Genomic DNA, 18,630 nt, shown 5'->3' on the forward strand with positions numbered 1-18,630 from the left:
AATATGTTGAGAAAAAGGCTTATGGGGTGCCTGCATAAACTGGCCATAAAAATATGGGACAACAAGTTGTGGAAAGCCATAAGAGGCCTCTGACGACTCAACTCCTGTGATGGGAGAGGAGTCATGCATCTGCGAACTATTTTTTAAATGACAGATATGGTAATATAGTACTGGACTGTTTCAAAATGGTAGCATTATCAAAATTTATCAATCTGGCCAGACACAGTGGCTTACGTTTGTAATCCTGGCACTTTGGGAGGCCAAGGTGGGTGGATCACTTCACGTCAGGAGTTTGAGACCAGTCTGACCAACATGGTGAAACCACATCTCTAGAAAAAATACAAAAATTAGCCAGGTGTGGTGGCATGCACCTGTAATCCCAGCTACTCAGGAAGCTGAGGTTGGAGAATTGCTGGAACCCAGGAGGTGGAAGTTGCAGTGAGCCAAGATTGCACCACTGTACCCTAGCCTGGGCAACAGAGTGAGACCTTGTCTCAAAAAAAAAAAAAAAAAAAAAAAGAAAAGAAAAGAAAAGAAAAGAAAAATTTACCCATCAATTTAAAAAGATGACCTACTGTTTTTTTGCCCTAGTTTTGGACAATACATGCCTCTACATTTTTATACGTCAGAGGTAAATATTTTTATAATTTCAAAACAGAGACCCATCACCTTTAATTTTTTTCTTCATTTTCCTATAGCTTATCATTGTTCATGAGAGTTTTTATAAAATACTTGGTGGCAAATCACAGGCACTCAATAAATATTTGTTGAGTAAATGAATGGATGAATGCAAGGATGGTTCCATATTAAGAAATGTGCTAATATAATTTACCAATAGATAAAAACTAAAAAATCATATGATCTTCACAAATGGTAAAAAGGCATTTGATTAAATTCATCATCTATTCTTGCTTAGAACTCTTAAAATCAGAATAGATGAACAGATCCTTAACACGTAACCCAAAAGTCAGTATCTAACTAAATGAAGAAACACTAGAACCATTCCAATTAAAGTGAGAAATTTATATTTTTGTTCCCATTAACCAACCCCACACTTCCCCTCCCTGAACGACCTCTCCCAGCCTCTGGTAACCATCCTTCTACTCTCTATGTCCATGAGTTCAATTGTTTTGATTTTTAGATCCCACAAATAAGTGAGAACATGTGATGTTTGTCTTTCTGTGCCTGGCTTATTTCACGTAACATAATGATCTCCAGTTCCATCCATGTTATTTCAAATGACAGGATCTCTTTTTTTATGGCTGAATAGTGTATCTCTATTACTTACCCATATTTTTTTAATTTTTAAAAATTTAAAGTGAGAAATAAGAAATAAAGTTCAGTATTCACTATTATTACATAATATAGTTCTGGAGGTACTAACATGCACTTAAACAAGAAATAGGTTAAAATGGTTGGAAAGGAAGAAGTAAAAGTTCATTATCTGAGGGACTGGGTGGAATACCCAGGTGGAATGAATAACAAGAAATTGGGAAATAACTCGGCATATTGACGGATCAAAAAGAAGGCCAGGATAAGCAAAACATAGCAAACAAGGAAGAAAGTGTCACATTGGATGAAACAGTAAAAGTAGGTAAGGGTCAGATCACACAGGGCCCTTCCCTACTTTTAAGATAAGGAGTTTGGATTTTCTTCTATGAGCACAACAGGAAACCATTGAGGGCTGTAAGCAAAGAGGTGATGTGGTCTGATTTACTTTTTTTTTTTTTTTTTTTTTTGAGATGGAGTCTCACTCTGTCACCCAGGGTGGAGTGCAATGGCATGATCTCGGCTCACTGCAACCGTCGGCCTCCCAGTTTCAAACAATTCTCCTGCCTCAGCTTCCCAAGTAGCTGGGACTACAGAAGTGCACCATCACGCTCGGCTAATTTTTTTTTTTTTTTTTTTTTTTTTTTTTTTTTTTTTTTTTTTTTTTTTTGAGACGGAGTCTCGCTCTGTCACCCAGGCTGGAGTGCTGTGGCCGGATCTCAGCTCACTGCAAGCTCCGCCTCCCGGGTTCAGGCCATTCTCCTGTCTCAGCCTCCCCGAGTAGCTGGGACTACAGGCGCCGCCACGTCGCCCGGCTAGTTTTTTTGTAGTTTTTAGTAGAGACGGGGTTTCACCGTGTTAGCCAGGATGGTCTCGATCTCCTGACCTCGTGATCCGCCCGTCTCGGCCTCCCAAAGTGCTGGGATTACAGGCTTGAGCCACCGCGCCCGGCCACGCTCGGCTAATTTTTGTATTTTCAGTAGAGACAGGGTTTTGCCATGTTGGCCAGGCTGGTCTCGAACTCCTGATCTCAGGTGATCCACCCACCTCGGCCTCCCAAAGTGCTGGGATTACAGGCGTGAGCCACTGCACCCGGCCCTTATTTACTTTTAAAAATAATCTCTTACATTCTGTGTGGAAAGGCTATAGGGAATGAAGAGTCAAAGCAGGGAGATAATGTCATTAGAGACTCATAATGGTCCAGATAGAGATGATGATGGTTAGTAACATGATAGCAATTGCAGTGGTAATGAAAATTAGATGGATTTATAATATATTTTGAAGGTACAGCTCAGTAATACTTGCTGATGGATTAGACATGAGGTATAAAGGAAAGAGGAATGATGGATGATTTAGGTTTTTAGCTTGAACAACTGGGTGAATATTATTGCCACAAAGAAGATGAATGAGAAAAAGGTTTACAGAAGACAATTAAGAGTTCTGTTTTAGACATGTTAGGTTTGAGTTGTCTATTAAACAAGTAAGAGATGCCAAGTAAATAGTTATATGAATCCAAAGCTCATGGAAGTGTTCAGGACTATAGAGATAAATGATATTTAAAGCTATGAGACTAGGTGAAAAGAGAATAGGTAGAGAAAAAAAAGACATAGGTCAAATCTCCAGAGAACTTAAGGCAGAATAGGAAGAGCCAGTGATTTGGAAGCGAAAGCGAGGAGGAATGCCTAGTGATTTTAGAAGAGTGAAGTCTTTCCTCACTCCTCAGTGAGAATGGGGTCATTAAAGTAAAGAGAAAACTGTTTCAAGGAGAGAGCAGGCCAGGTGCAGTGGCTCACGCCTGTAATCTCAACACTTTGAAAGGCCGAGGCAGGCAGATCACTTGAGACCAGGAGTTTGAGACCAGCCTGGGAACCCTGTCTCTACTAAAAATATGAAAATTAGCCAGGTGTAGTGGCGCGTGCCTGCTGTCCTAGCTACTCAGGTTGAGGCAGGAGAACAGCCTGAACCCAGAAGGCGGAGTTTGCAGTGAGCCAAGATCACATCACTATACTCCAGCCTGAGCAACAGAGCGGAACTCTGTCTCCAAAAACAAAAACAAAAACAAAAACAAAACAAAACAAAAAAACAAAAAGAGAGTAGTCAACAGGGTGGAATGCTGCTGAGTAGCAGCACCCTCATATCTTCAATCTCTCTTTATATAATCAGTGTTTTTAAACTAGAGGAAAGCAATATGTGCATTTTGCGTAGGACAATCTTCATTCTTGAGGACTATACCTCTTATTGCAAGATTTAAGGCAACCCTAGCCCTGAATACTAAATGACAATAATATCCTGCAATCATCTGGGCATGGTGGCCCATGCCTGTAATACCAGCACTTTGGGAGGCCGAGGTGAGAGAATTGCTTGAGCCCAGGAGTTTGAGACCAGTTTGGGCAACATAATGAGACCCTATCTCTACAAAAAATAAAAAACAAAAATTGGCAGGGCATTGTGGCACATGCCTGTAGTCCTAGCTACCAGAGAGGCTGAAGTGGGAGGATCACTTGAACCCAGGAGGTCGAGGCTGCAGTGAACTGAGATCAAGCCACTACGTTCCAGCCTGGGTGACAGAGCAAGACCTTATCTCAAAAAAACAAAAAATTCTGTAATCATTGTGACAACCAAAAATGCCTCCACCTAGGGGCCCATACCATGACTACTTTTTTTTTTTTTTTTTCACTGTTTGTTCATTAGCTCTAGTGACACACAGTAGGAACTAAATAAATATTACATGGATGAATGCATGGATTCTTGTCATCAGCTGAAATGCATACATAAATCTCTCCTACCTTAAAAAAACTCCCCTAAATCTTGCCTCCTTCTTAATAATCATTTCCTCGTTCTCCTCCTCTTCACTGCTAAACTTCCTCAAAGAACAATCTATATTTGCTGGCTTCTCTTCCTCACTTCCTCTTCTCTTCTCAGCTTTCTTTAATCTGGTGTTGACCATGCCACTGAAGCTGCTCTCTTCCAAAGATCACCAAAGACTTCTTAATTGACAAATCTCAAAGTTCCTTCTACATCCTAATCATGCTTGACAGCAGCCGATACTATTATGGTTTCCCTCCCATCTCTGAATATCCTTCTCAGTTCCTCTAGCTTTGTTCATCCCTCAAGTATCGGTAATTTCCAAGGTCAATCTGTGAATCTGCTTGCATGGAATCAGCAGTTTCTGCCAGGTCCAGCTCAAGGATTCCAGACCATGTGATTCAGATATTTTGATGAAATCTCAAAATGACATAATCAAAATGTAAAATTGCTGATATATATATCAAGTAATATGTATATGACATCCTTTACCTTTATTCCATCCTTGACCATAGCCTATCTTAAATACACACACACTCTCTCTCAATTTTTCTCCATCTCATTATGGGGAACTTTTATCATCAACTCTACTAATTTTGGTATTGCTTAAAATTTTACATATATATTACTTTCATAATCAGAAATATACTGTCTATATGATTAGATTAGCTTTTAAGGAAGTATTTGTTACCATGTCCCACAACCACCATCATTATGAAGGAGTGTTATGACATTAACTATAAATGTATATATTATGAATATATTACTGAGACAACTATTAGAAATTTAATTGAAGGTTTACTGTGCTGCCTCAAACTGATAATAAGGAATCATATTGTAGATCAAATATCCTTCCCTCTGCCACATGGTCTGGTATACAACCAATCAAACAAGGTTAACACAATCAGGAAGCCTACCAAAAAAAAAAAAAAAAAAAAAAAACTAGGTCCATCCTCTAGAATGGAATAGAATGGAAAACAAAATCTATTTCATTATCAAGCAGCCAAATCCATTTTTTCATTAAAAGTAAACAAATATAGGCCAGGCACGGTGCCTCACGCCTATAATCCCAGCACTTTGGGAGGCCGAGACAGGCCGATCACCTGAGGTCAGGAGTTTGAGACCAGCCTGGCCAACATGGTGAAACCCCATCTCTACTAAAAAATACAAAAAGTAGCCGGGCTTGGTGGTGCATGCCTGGAATCCCAGCTACTCGGGAGGCTGAGGCAGGAGAATGGTTTGAATTTGGGAGGCAGAGGCTACAGTAAGCTAAGGCTGCACTCCAGCCTGGGCAACGGAGTGAGCCTCTGTCCAAAAAAAACCAAACAAGCAAACAAACAAAAAAAACTAAACAAATGTAACTGTTTTAACCTTAAGAAAGCAATCAGGATTTGAAGAGCAGACCATTCAGGAAGCAAGTGACTTCTTAGAGGATGAGCAAATACTTTGCTCAAAATGATTGATAGCACTTTCTGAGATAAATATATATGATAAACATGTGACTGCTGGTTGCGTCTGTCTGCCAGATGGTGACTGACTTCTATCCCATCCTTGACTCTCATCCTATTCTCAGTGAGATTTAAAGATGGGGGAAGGATCATACCCTAGGGAGGAGGTGATGTTGGGGAAAAAATAGGCTTAGTGGCTTGTTTCTTGGGTCATATCAGAATGTCCCCTTATCAGTATAGATCTATCAAAGTAAAACATCAAAATACGTGTTCATTCTAGGTCAAAGAGCATCAAGCTGTCTGCAAGCTGCCTTTCTCCTCTCCTAGAACAAACAATGGGTAATTTGGCAGAATACCAATAACCTTAGCCCCACTCATTTTTGGATTTTGACACCATGGGTGAAAATGAGAATCTGCTGACCTATTTTTCCAATACACCCATCCCATTTCCTGCCACAAATAATCCTATGGAGAATTAGGGTATTTTGCTACATATTTTGATATCTATAGTTCCTTTTTCCACACTCTCAACTAGCACCCAAGAGGTCCAGTACTTCAGTCAGTCTAGCAATAACCAGTAGTCAGTAATAGCAAAACTGCAATTACTTTTGCACCAACCTAATATCCCACCCATCACAGTGAGAGCTTCAGGGAGAGGGATGGAGAATATAGCGAGGATAAAAAGAAAATTAAAAACCAAAACAAAATGAAACAAGCTAGGGCCTTCCACTCGTGGGGTTTAAATAAAAGCATATATGTCACCTAGGAAAAAGAAGCCCTCTAGATCTCTTATTATTTTTCCATTAATGTATATGAGTATTTGGAACCTTGTAAGCCTGACCTTAGTTTATTAACTGTAATCAGGATGAGAAATTAGATCAGAATCTTTCAAACTGTGTTCCAAGGGGCCTCAGCCATTCTCCTAAGAGCTGCCTCATGGGTGATAGTACCTTTTTAAACAAGGCAGTGGTACTTTTTATGTTTACTACACTGGGCTTACTCATAAAATTTTATTTGGGAGAAAAAAAAAGAAAAAAAAAAAGCTTGACAGCTAGAAACAAAACAAACCTGTAACCCACTGGCTAGCTCTGGCTCTAAAATACCTAAATATAGATTAACTCAAGGGAGTTTGGTGGCTACAAACTCAGGAGTAAAGCAGTTGCAGAGGATAACAATAGGGCAGGGAGTATTTGGATAATGGGGCTCTTTGGGTTTGAGGTTCGAAGGGTTTGCTGAAGACATTCCTAATTCAGAATTTTGTTTAAGACCGTTGCTTTGACTTAGCATTCATAAATCTTGCTTTCTTATTTGGAGTCTGGGGAGGGTAAAGGAAAGGATGGCCCTTGTGAATTTTTAAACCCTAAATCACTTCTTGTACGTAAACAGATTGTACTCCTATTGCCTTACTCGGTTTAAGTAAGGGTTTTCTTCTTAAAGTTTTTGGATTGGATTGTTACATATAGACCAGGTCCAGGACTCAAATAATATATTCAGGCAATTCTCAGGTACAATTTTTCCCACATTTTAATGCTTCTGATATTGAGATGCACTGCACAATCAATGGTGGTGTAATATGGTATTACACCTATTTTCCTCTGAAACATTGTTATTGTTAAATAAATGGCGCATTTACAATTTTATGATGTCTTAGATTCAAGGAAACACAATATTATCAACAAGAATGATAAGCATATACATTTGAGCAAGAAATACTTGAGGTGGGCTCAACGACCTATTTACTCTGAGTCTTGTCAGTGGAGTAAGCAATGATAGTGGATGGTGTCATTAGTATGCCTACAGGATAGCATTCAAGCTACAAATAAAAGCTACAAGCTTTTATCTTTTTTGAGAGTCAGCTTATTAGTCCATTATTACCCACACTTACTCTTTATTCTTGTTATATTCTCTGCTTACTCAAATATGCCATGCTATTTCATGCCTGGATACCTTTCCATGTGCTCTTTCTTACCTCTGCTTGGAATGCCCTTCTTAGAATGTTGTCCACTGTAGAAATACTATCCACTTGAAGTTGATCCCTTCCTGCTTTATGTCACTATGTACCTGATATATGCCTTTATTTTTCTATCTTTAATTTTTATGAGTACATAATAGAAATATATATTTATGGGGTGCATGAGATATTTTGATACATGCATATAGTGTATAATAATTACATCAGGGTAAATGGGGTGGGTTTCTATCACCTAAACCATTCACCATTTCTTTGTGTTATGAACATTCCAATTGTACTCCCTCGGTTATTCTAAAATGTACAACAAATTATTGCTGACTGTTATCCTTCTGTTGTACTATCAAATACTAGATCTTATTTATTGTATCTAACTATATTTTTGTACCCATTAACCATCCCCACATTTCCAACCCCCCACTGCCCACTACCCTTCCCAGTCTCTGGTAACCATCATTCTATTCATGGTATATGCCTCTAAATATGTACTTACCATACTGAACTACAGTGATTTATTAGGTGTCAATCTCCTTTACTGTAAATTCTTTGAGGACAATTGATTGTTTATCATTTATTTTTGTATCTCTAGTACTTAGGACAGTCTGTGGTGTGTAGTAACTTTCACTAAGTATTTAAAGATTTAATAAATGAAGAAACAAAGAGAAATAAAGGAAAGAAAGAGAAAAGGAACAGTATACACGTGACAAAGTGCCATAGCATCAACAAATGTGTTATTTGCTGCTGCCTTTCAGTGGTGTCCATGACTTATCCCAACCTTCTGAACTTCTAGTAGACTTATAATTGTTTACACTGAGTTTAATTCTTAATAATAAAATTAGTTCATTTTTGTTAGTTTTGTCTCCCCAGTTGATTATAAAATCATTTGAGAGAAATACCAAGTCTTCTGTATATACTTACTGAGTTTTAGATAAACCATATATTTCCATTATAAGGTATGATTTAGTTTCTGAGATTCTTCATTCAGGATACCTTTATTATTAAAACTAGAGGCAATTTTTGCATGAGAGAAACGGTAAGGCTTGCAACAGTTTTATTTATTTAGGGCCTAGAACTCCTCCAGAATTTAGAGCAATCCCCAACACTACACATCAAAAACACAATTTAACAATAATTTAAGAGAGAGGAATTTCAATATTACTAGTAAAACCCTGGGAGCTAATTACTTCAAGATTACTTGAAACCTTAACTCATTAGAGTTTGAAAAATCTCCTGAGGTACTTAAAGCCACTATTCCCATTATGTTACTTGATTCAGTTGAATGTCTTAGATTTTGCTAATAAGAGAAAACCTGAAGTTCACGCAAAAGAGAAATTCCATTTATCATTTGCTTAAGGAAAAAACATTACGCATTTCCCATGGGCACCACAGTATTCTATAATGTATTGTAAGAAAGGAGGAAAAAAAATAGAAGCAAAGTTAGTTCCTGATCTCAAAAAATAAATTTTTAACACAAGAATTACTTGTTAATGTTGCTAAAATGAATCAAATTCCACATTCTAGGTTAGGCCCAGATTTTTCAACAAGGTCATTATGAGGATGAAATAAGCAAAAATAAGGTGGTATCATTGATATTGTTGGTATTGCTACAACTGTTATACAGAAACAGTGACGTGGTAAAGGACGCTCTCCAACATTCTGTAGCGTCATTCAGATAAGAAAGCAAAGTAACATTTTAGATGTCTTTCTTAATGTTTTTAATCAGAAGTCAGATCCCAAAATTAAGAAAATCCCTTTTTGTGGGATTTAACCACATTGTAAGCTTAGTCATTATAAGAAATACAGAAATAAGAGATAAGACAGATGCGGGGAAGGAGATATTTCATTCTGATTGCCTGTCAATTCATCAGAAGTTAATAACCAATCCGTTGGCATGCATGGGACGGAACTAGGATGAAAGAAAATCCAGTCCAATCCAATTGGGAAGTTTTAATAGCAATAAAATTAGAAATTGTGCATTGTGTCATATGATTCTATTACGTTTATCTGTAAATCTCATCCAAATGTGTAAACTTAGTTTATTTTGTACAAGTTAACAATTTTAAACTGTCTATCCCATTATTCCCCTAGTACCTGAAACATAGCAACCATGATTTTTAAAGAGTTTACAACCTTGCCTACAATATTATGTATACAATAGTCAGTCAATTTAGCTACAACAGTCATATAGAAAATGAAGAAGGGGAGGAAAGGCTTACCACTAGTTCACTGCAACAACCTGTTGAGGAGTCCTTTTTTGACAACCCTAAAAATATATCTTCAGTTCCCACCTGCTGTCTGAATATAATCTCATACCTGAAAAAAAAATCAATGATTATAGGGACTCAGATGAAAGAGCAATTTCCTGTCAAAGAACAGAAAACTAGAAACTTATGAGGACATGCTATTAGAAAAAATACAAAGACTAAATAAATAAAGTGGTTGCAGGTCTTCAGGCATATAATAGAGCATAAAGGAAAAGAAGTCTAGAAATGTGGTCAAAAATAAACACCGAAAAGCAGGATTGCTATTATTTTCTAAAATAAACCTTTAACTGTTTTAGAGCTAGACAAAATAGATTGAGGGAACTTCTAATAAGATTCTAATAAGATTCAAAGTAGAAGAAAAAAGGGAAAGTCTGTTCCTGAAAAACAATGGCTCAGAAAAATACTGAGTCCATAACCTAGGGATTGATAGAAACCTTCCTCTGCTAAGTTTAAACCACAGAGCAGAGGAGAAAATTCAGGTTTAGTACTGTTTCTGTCATTAACTGTGGACCTTGGTCAAGTCACAAACTCATGGGGTCTCAGTTTCTACATTTGTATGATTTATGGGAAGGAGGGGTGAATTTGAACTAAATGATCTCTACGGCTAAAATTCTACAATAGAAACACTAATGTGCTTAAAATCTAGTCTTACAGAATTCTGAATTTAATGAAAGATTTTCCTGATATTTCACCCCTCACATGACAATTCACAAATCATTCCTCCCTCCCAAATTTGGGCCAGGAATAGAATGGTTTATAGAAGCACCCACCACAAGGTACCCCATCTCTTCGGATAGAATGAAACAAATACTTACAAATTATTATTATTATTATTATTTTGCTTAATGCTACCTTAACGAAGAAATTGTAAATCTCTGGATAGTAAGACTAAAGGACTAGATTGAACTTCTGACCATTTGCCAATAGGAACGCCCAAAAGTAAAAGAGGGATTTCTCTGAGTTTGAACACGGCTAACAATAAGCAACCATTTGCTATGGGACACTTTTCTCTTAATAGGCTATAACATCTACCAAGTATTTATGAAGGTGAAGCCAGGTTAAAACAAACAGAAGGGATTGATCTATATGTTCATTACTCCTAAATGGATTTGCTCAAGCTCCTGCTCTTATCCTGAGCTCCAGACACAATTTTCCAACTGCCTACTACATAGGTTTGTCTGGATGTCCCAAAGACAACTCAAAGTGTACATATCAAAAACCAGCTAGTCATGGTGGCTCTCAACTGTAATCCAGTGCTTTGGGAGGCTGAGGCAGGAGGATTGCTTGAGTCCAGGAGTTTGAGACCAGCCTGGGCTACACAGTTAGACGCAGTCTTCACAAAAATAAAGTGTGCACCTGTAGTCCCAGGTACTTGGGAGAGTGAGGTGGGAAAATTGCTTGAGCCCGGGAGGTTGAGGCTGCAGTGAACAATGGGCGGAGTCGAGGGGTGAGGTGTTGGCGAAGAAAAAAAAACAAATTTAGTTGAGCGCTGTGGCTCACGCCTGTAATCCCAGCACTTTGGGAGGCTGAGGCAGGTGGATTGCTTGAGGCCAGGAGTTCAGGACCAGCCTGGCCAACCTGGTGAAACCTCGTCTCTACAAAAAAATACAAAAAACATTAACCAGGCCTGGTGGCATGCACCTGTAGTCTCAGCTACTTGCGAGGCTGAGGCAGGAGAATCGCTTGAACCCAGAAGTCGGAGGTTGCAGTGAGCCGAGATCACACCACTGCACTCCAGCCTGAGCAACAGAGCAAGGCTCTGTCTCAGGAAAGAAAGAAAGAGAGAAAGAAGGAAAGAAGGAAGGAAGGAAGGAAGGAAGGAAGGAAGGAAGGAAGGAAGGAAGGAAGGAAGGAAGGAAGGAAGGAAGGAAGGAAGGAAGGAAGGAAGGAAGGACAAACTCACAGATTCTTCTTAACCTATAATTCCTATCAAAGTTAATGGCATTATCATTTCCTCAGTCACCCAAGCTAATAACTTCAGCATCATCTTTGATGCACTCCTCTCATCAATTTTATCTAACCAAATACCAACTTTTCATTCAAAACTCACTCAAATAAAGACCCTCATACTTCTCCCCAAGGCCAGTGCCTTAGCTCAGCTCCTTGTTATTTTTTTACTTGGCAACTTGTGATTCTTCTTTTTTTAAATGCTTGTTCATATTCTTTACTTATTTTCCTCTGTATCCATTGAGAAATTTTAAAATGTATTTTCATAAGGTAAAAGACAAAGATTTTAAAAATCTTATAAAGCAATTTTCCTCATAATAACCTGAAGTTATTATTCATTTAAAGCTTTCATGGATGTTCTATCTACCTAACATCAAACATCAGGATGAAAAGGGAAAAATTACTCAAATTTGAAGTTTGCTGCATATGGATATTTGACATTTGTTAGACAATATGACAAATAATTGACTTAATTATTACTTTTCATATGGATATGTGGGCACTATATAAACATAACCTCAAATTTGCTCTCTTCATTCTCTAAGAAATGTTTTAAAATCTCCTTTGATTTTTTATGAGGTTTATGGTCTTGACATTGTTTATTTGAAAGCTGGATACTTCTTTCTAGTTAATTATGTGCAGTCTCCCACAGCTTCTATTTTCAGAACTTATGTAGAAGATGGAAGCACGGAGTTTTTTGTTTGTTTGTTTGTTTGTTTGTTTGTTTTATACTGGATAATTTTGGCTGGGCGCAGTGGCTCATGCCTGTAATCTTAGCACTTTGGGAGGCTGAGGCGGGTGGATCGCCTTAGGTCAGGCGTTCCAGACCAGCCTGGCCAACATGGTGAAACCCCATCTCTACTAAAAATACAAAAATTAGCTGGGCATGGTGGCATGTGCCTGTAGTTCCAGCTACATGGGAGGCTGAGGCAGGAGAATCGTTTGAACCCAGGAGGGGCACAGGTTGCAGTGAGTAGAGATCGTGCCACTGCACTCCAGCCTGGGTGACAGAGGGAGACTCTGTCTCAAAAAAAAAAAATGTATATATATAATATAAATATATATAAATATATAAATATTTAAAATATAAATAAATATATAATATATAAATATAATATAAATATATATAATAGATATATAAATATATATAAATATAAAAATATATAAATATATAAAAATACATAAATATATATATAAATATATACATATTTACTGGATAGTTTTGTATTCAGTATTAGAAAACTTGTCAGATCACTTCCCATAGAAGTCTTTAAAAATTTATATAGTACATTATAATTTAGTAAGTGTTGGCTTTGTTTTACCCTGCTATTCTAAATAGTCAATCCAAATTTTATTTCAAAATACATATATGTAAAGCTTAGTCTATTTGACCAATAATTTCATCTATGTATATAAATATATTTTAAGGTTCATTAAAAGTATGAGTGCTTTTAAAATCATAATAAAAGGCTTTTTATAGTAATTATAAATTTCATATTTATAACTTGATTGTATTGGAAAGGCTACAAAGCAAGTCTTGAACCCTGCTTGCAAAACACACTGAATACTAAACATAATCTTAGAAAATCTAGTAAACAAGTCTGGGTAATAATTGATAATTGTAGAGAGAACATAGCCTTTTACCGAAATTGTGGAACATTGAGTAATTAAAAGCAAGTCCTTGACAATAAACATGGCATTGTAATTTAGTTTGTATGAATGCTTGCAATTTAATGGGCTGGCTTTCTCCAACTGCTAGTTCCACATTATACAGCAAACTGACATTAAATATAAATGTATAATGGAAATGACTATATTTTTCATTTTTTGCTAGATAATAACTGAAAGGAAGGTGTTATGCTTTATTACTTGTTTCTGCTCTAGAAGGAAAAAAACATCAATTACACATGCTTTCTGTGTGTCACTGTAGTTTTATCTTTTATGTGGTATGTTACTTTATGAATCTTGTAAAAAATAAAATGCTGTCAGATGACACAGCTAACTTAAACTCCTAAAGACATTCCTGGCTTCATTTGACTCACTCTGGGATTTCTCTAACATCCCACATATCATCATGTTCTGCTCCTTCTGGAACCTCTTCTGAATTCCAGATGTCCTCGTTATTTTCCTCACTGGTTTCAGGGTTAACTGTGAAGAAAGGGAAGATAAAGCTGAAGCTCATGCTTTTTCCTTCTCTAAATTGCTCCTGTTCTTCTTCACACTCAGTTTGGGATCATTGAAATAAAACATTATTTGTAATCACTAGCTTGTTTTCTGGTCAAAACAAGCTAAATTAGTAACTACTGACTAAATGTTTCTATCAATACAGAACCAATACATTATAGAATTGTAATAATCACTGTAGAGAATTTGGCAAAAACACATAAACAAAAAGAAGAAAATAATCTACAATCCAACTGCCTGGAGATGATCAATGTTAGTATTCTGGTTATTATTCTGTTGCATATCATTCCAGTCTCTCTCTCTCTCTCTCTCTCTCTCTCTCTCTCTCTCTCTCTCTCTCTCTCTCTCTCCATATACATATGAAAAGAAATATTATACATTTTTCCAGAAACATAAATAGGATTATATTTAAAAATATTTTTATGTAAAAGAAAAAATCACAACTACAATCAATCGGATGTGGAGAGAAATGTCTTATCTTGCATTGTTTTTACTATACAAAAACCCTTTGATATCTTTTCCATGCAAGCATGACATAATTCTCAAAATAATAATGTCAATTAAAGAAACTGAAAGCAGTGGATACAATGATCATTTTTTAGTCCAGGATTTTCCTCATGTAGACACAAGCTTTAAAGAAAATCTCTACCACTTGTCCTTTATGCAGAGCTGAGCATGAGGTTGGGTTTCTGCATGTCATCTTTAAATGTTTAAAAGTGGATAGGCTCCATAGGCATGCAAAAACCCAGCTTACATTTGTTTTAACTATTGTAGCATCCAATGGAGACCTGCATTAGGTGCAGAACACTGCTTTGAGTCATTTTAAGCATTCCCAGAAATGTACCCAATTGTCAGGTTTTCAATTCTGGCAATTATTTTGAAATTACCAGCTTCTATCTAGCATGGGCTTTGTAAAGCCTAACTACAGATTTATATATAACATTTTACATATGAATCATTGCCTTCAGAATTTAAAGATTATTAGACCTACATTATCAGAAATACAGGCAGCACAGAAATACATGAAATGTGAACTAGTCTGCCTTGGAGCGAATATCTCTTGAGTAAGGCAAATAGCCTCTTGAGTATGTATAGCAATAATAACTGAAATTTTAAAACCATCCTTAGACCTCATTTTAGCCATTATTTTAAACATTTGTCCTGACAAATCTTTTGCAATTAACTAAAATGATGAATGAAATTCACTTCCTCTCCCTTCTTATCCTCTGGTTAATGGCGATCATGACCAACAGAATTAAAGCTTTTTATATTTTTAAAGATTTGTAAAATGTTCAACTCTGTAAAACTGTATAGCTCAAAATGCTGGGGAAATGTAAAAATATTATTTAGCCTCATTTATTGGACCTGCTTTTTTTTAATAAGTAAACTCAAAGACGTCAATGTATAAGCATCTTAATGTAAGATAAAATTGTGTAGTTGCTTGTTTTATTGTCTTCTCCAAAAATCTATTAGCTCAATCAGAACAGGGACTTTTTCTGTTTTGATCTGCATTGTAGTCTCAGAGATGGTCATACTGCCTGATACATAAGAGGTTCTCAATAAATATTTATTAAATAACTCAACGAATGAATTCCATGAAATTGCTAGAATATAGGAAGGTAGAATGTAAAGAAGCTAAGCATCTTGGTAAATAGACCCTAAAAAATAAAAAATGATCTAACCACACATGACTTTCTTGGTCTTCTATCTCAGAAAATATGCAAGGAATGTGGATAATTCAAGGCAAATATATTTCCATTATTAGAAAAACTATTTACCTGCAGTAGTAGAGTAAAAACAGCATCTTTATATGTAAATTGCTATTCATCATTTCCATGATTATTTTAGTTCACCTTTTTTCTTTTTAAAAATTATTTATTCATTTCTCCATTTTTAATGAACAAATAAAAATTGTATATATTTATGATATACCATATGATGTTCTGAAATATGTATCACAGTGGATGACTAACTCAAGCTAATCAACATATGGATTACCTCACCTACTTATCATTTACTTGTGATGAGAATACTTAAAATCTACTATCTTAGCAATGTCCAAGTATACAATACATTGTTATTTAGTTCATCTTAATAAACACTAGTATTAGTATGTATTACTCTCCCTATAATTTTTCTACCAAGGAAAATATTATATTGATCTATACTGCTTTGTTAAATAACTTACCTTTGAGTTCTTCTATTTGGGGTGGTCCAATATTCCCAGGACCCATGGCTCCAATAGTAGATAAACCATTTGTCTGAGGGAGGAGAAAAGGTTCACTATTCTATAATTAATACTTGTATAACCTATATGACTAGTGATACTACAAATTTGATAGGATTTCCATCAAAAAACTCATGGAGCTTTCCAGTTTAATTACCCATCATTGTTATACAACAGAAAGACAGATGCCAAGTACTATCGTGAATATGCTTTCCTTGTTCTTTCAAAAAGTCTTTGGTTTAATAGACTCTAGGGCAGAATTGATCTTTGGTCAGGCTAAATCCCTAGTTCCAGCTCAGTGACTCATGTATCCCTGGGATAGAGGAATGAGCCACATTCATCTCTATGAAGGTTAGAACCAAGTATTAGTATAAAGGCATTGACACTTTTGGGGTTTAGCAGTGTCTGGTTGTAGTCAGATGGAGGACAGAGTATGTAAAAGTTTTATAGAAATAAAAACTAACACTAAGCAGAAGCTAAGTATTCAGACTTCAAATTAATCATTCAAAAGCCCTGATAACTGCTTTTACTTTTTTCCACTATAGGTATGAAACACTTCCCTGTCCCACTGCCTCATGACACTGAACTAGTGGATTTAAACAGCAACAACAAATTAATAGTCTCTAATATATGCTGATGTACTTCAGTCTTCATAAAAGTTTATTTTTCCATCTTCTGCACAAGCATGCACATCCCCAAAGGACTTGCCCTGATTCACCAATACAAGCAATCTTCGTTTTTTCAACTAAGTATAACACATATTACACTATTGTTATAGCGACACCACCTCATTGGCCTGTCTCAGGGATTTTTGATATTTCAAGAAAATCCCAATTTCTTATTAATTGTTTTTGCTGATGTCATGCCCTGCAGCACCAACTCACTCCACTTCTGGCAGTCAAAAAATTATTATCTTCTTGCCTACTGGCCAACTAGCACCTCTATCTCTCTTTTTTCAGGCCCCTGTCCTCATCTCCTAAGACTTTAGACATGTACAAAAGTTAGAATGTCTTGTTTGGGCAAGGAGAGTAGTGTCTGTCCTTGAAAGCTGATGGAACAGCTCACATGGGTCTTTATTATGTGAAACTATTCCAAAAGTTACAAATCAGAAATTAATCTATAATATCTCAAAAGTGTCTGAGACAGTAACTATTCCTTTCCAAAAGGTGTTCCAAAAGTGCTGTGTCTGCAGTTAAGTCATTACAGGCATTTTTATGTGAAAATCCCAAGAAAATATTTGGGACTTTTTTTCCCTCTTTTTAATCACTAAAGTCATATAAATGTGTAGTACTTTTCTTAAATTATTAATCATCAGAGCAGTAATAGTCAATCAGAGTAAAGCATTTCTCAGAACATGAGGACCTCTTGTTGAGTGCTGCCTTCCACATAAAATTAAAAGCAGTAGAAAAAAATCTTGGACTTTCATGACAAAAATTGGTATACTCTCCACGGACAGTGATTGGCTCAGAACACATAGGAATTTCAATTTATTAATTTAATGAAAATAAATGATTAAAAATAAAAATTTCAAGTTAAAAGATGGAATGGGATCATAAAAACATTAAAAACCATCTGGCAATTGTTTTCTGTTGGAACATCATTTGAGCCTTTACCATTAATCTACAGCCAATTATCTGAGCAATTTATCATTGCAATTCATGCCACTTTGTAATATGTAAGACAGAACATCCTCATTATAATGTCTGTGAAGAGCAGTGAACCTTATTTCCCACAGGCCTTAAGATCCCCTCATGGATTTGAAAAATGACAGACACATTCTCTCCCCAATCTCCCAGATTCTTAACAAATCATATAGAAAAGGGATAGTGTAAATGAAGCAATGTGTATGCAACTGTTCTCTTGCTGTTTTCAGAGAGCATATTTTCAAAAACACATCACTCTTGTAATCATCCCACAGTTCCCAAGATTAATACATGTTAAAAAATGAAAAGCAGTTTCTCTCCTGGAAAATGTAATAGTTCATTAGAAACATTAATTATTCTCCCACTGTTCTGATACTCTAATTTTGTGTCCTCTAATGATATCTGTACTGTAGTGTCTGAATGACCAATTATCTCAAAATTGCTTATAACCCAGATATACATAATCATACATTATTATAGTAATTTTCCTTTATAAACTGTACAACTCAGTAATATTATGTTAGTCTCTAATCTCATAAGCACTCATCTTTCCTTCTAGAAACACCTCTAGATGCAAATAAACACCTCCAACCATTAACACCAAATGGAATAGGCTCTGTAATCAGAGTAAATCCTTATATTTGAATCTGTCCCAGTTACAAGTTCCACTTCACTATATTCAAGGTCACTGTTTCTCAAATACTTGATATACTTTTTCTATATGGCATAACCTTACCTTTCCTAGCATGTAGGCTCCAGAAAATTATTATTCTGCTACTTCAACTAAGGTAGCAAAAATGAGCTTGCCTTCCCAACTTCACTGATACATTGTTCCTAACTTTTTCTCCTGTGTCCTGTTTTTGTGTATAGCCAA

General features: G+C 36.2%; 1 protein-coding gene across 2 annotated transcripts in view; it reads right to left on the reverse strand.

The window, feature by feature from the left end:
• Positions 1 to 18,630, reverse strand: part of PIH1D3 (PIH1 domain containing 3) — a 40,194-nt gene that overhangs the window by 11,885 nt on the left and 9,679 nt on the right. For both annotated transcript variants that reach the window (XM_030939644.1, XM_030939645.1), the window contains 3 exons: positions 16,075 to 16,147; positions 13,745 to 13,850; positions 9,708 to 9,804 (listed from right to left, as the gene is read on the reverse strand). In XM_030939644.1, the coding sequence (XP_030795504.1) occupies positions 9,708 to 9,804; positions 13,745 to 13,850; positions 16,075 to 16,147 (276 nt within the window). The remainder of the gene's footprint in view (positions 1 to 9,707; positions 9,805 to 13,744; positions 13,851 to 16,074; positions 16,148 to 18,630) is intronic.

Source organism: Rhinopithecus roxellana, chromosome 10 (assembly GCF_007565055.1).
Source record: "Rhinopithecus roxellana isolate Shanxi Qingling chromosome 10, ASM756505v1, whole genome shotgun sequence".
In the NCBI taxonomy this organism is placed as follows: Eukaryota; Metazoa; Chordata; class Mammalia; order Primates; family Cercopithecidae; genus Rhinopithecus; species Rhinopithecus roxellana.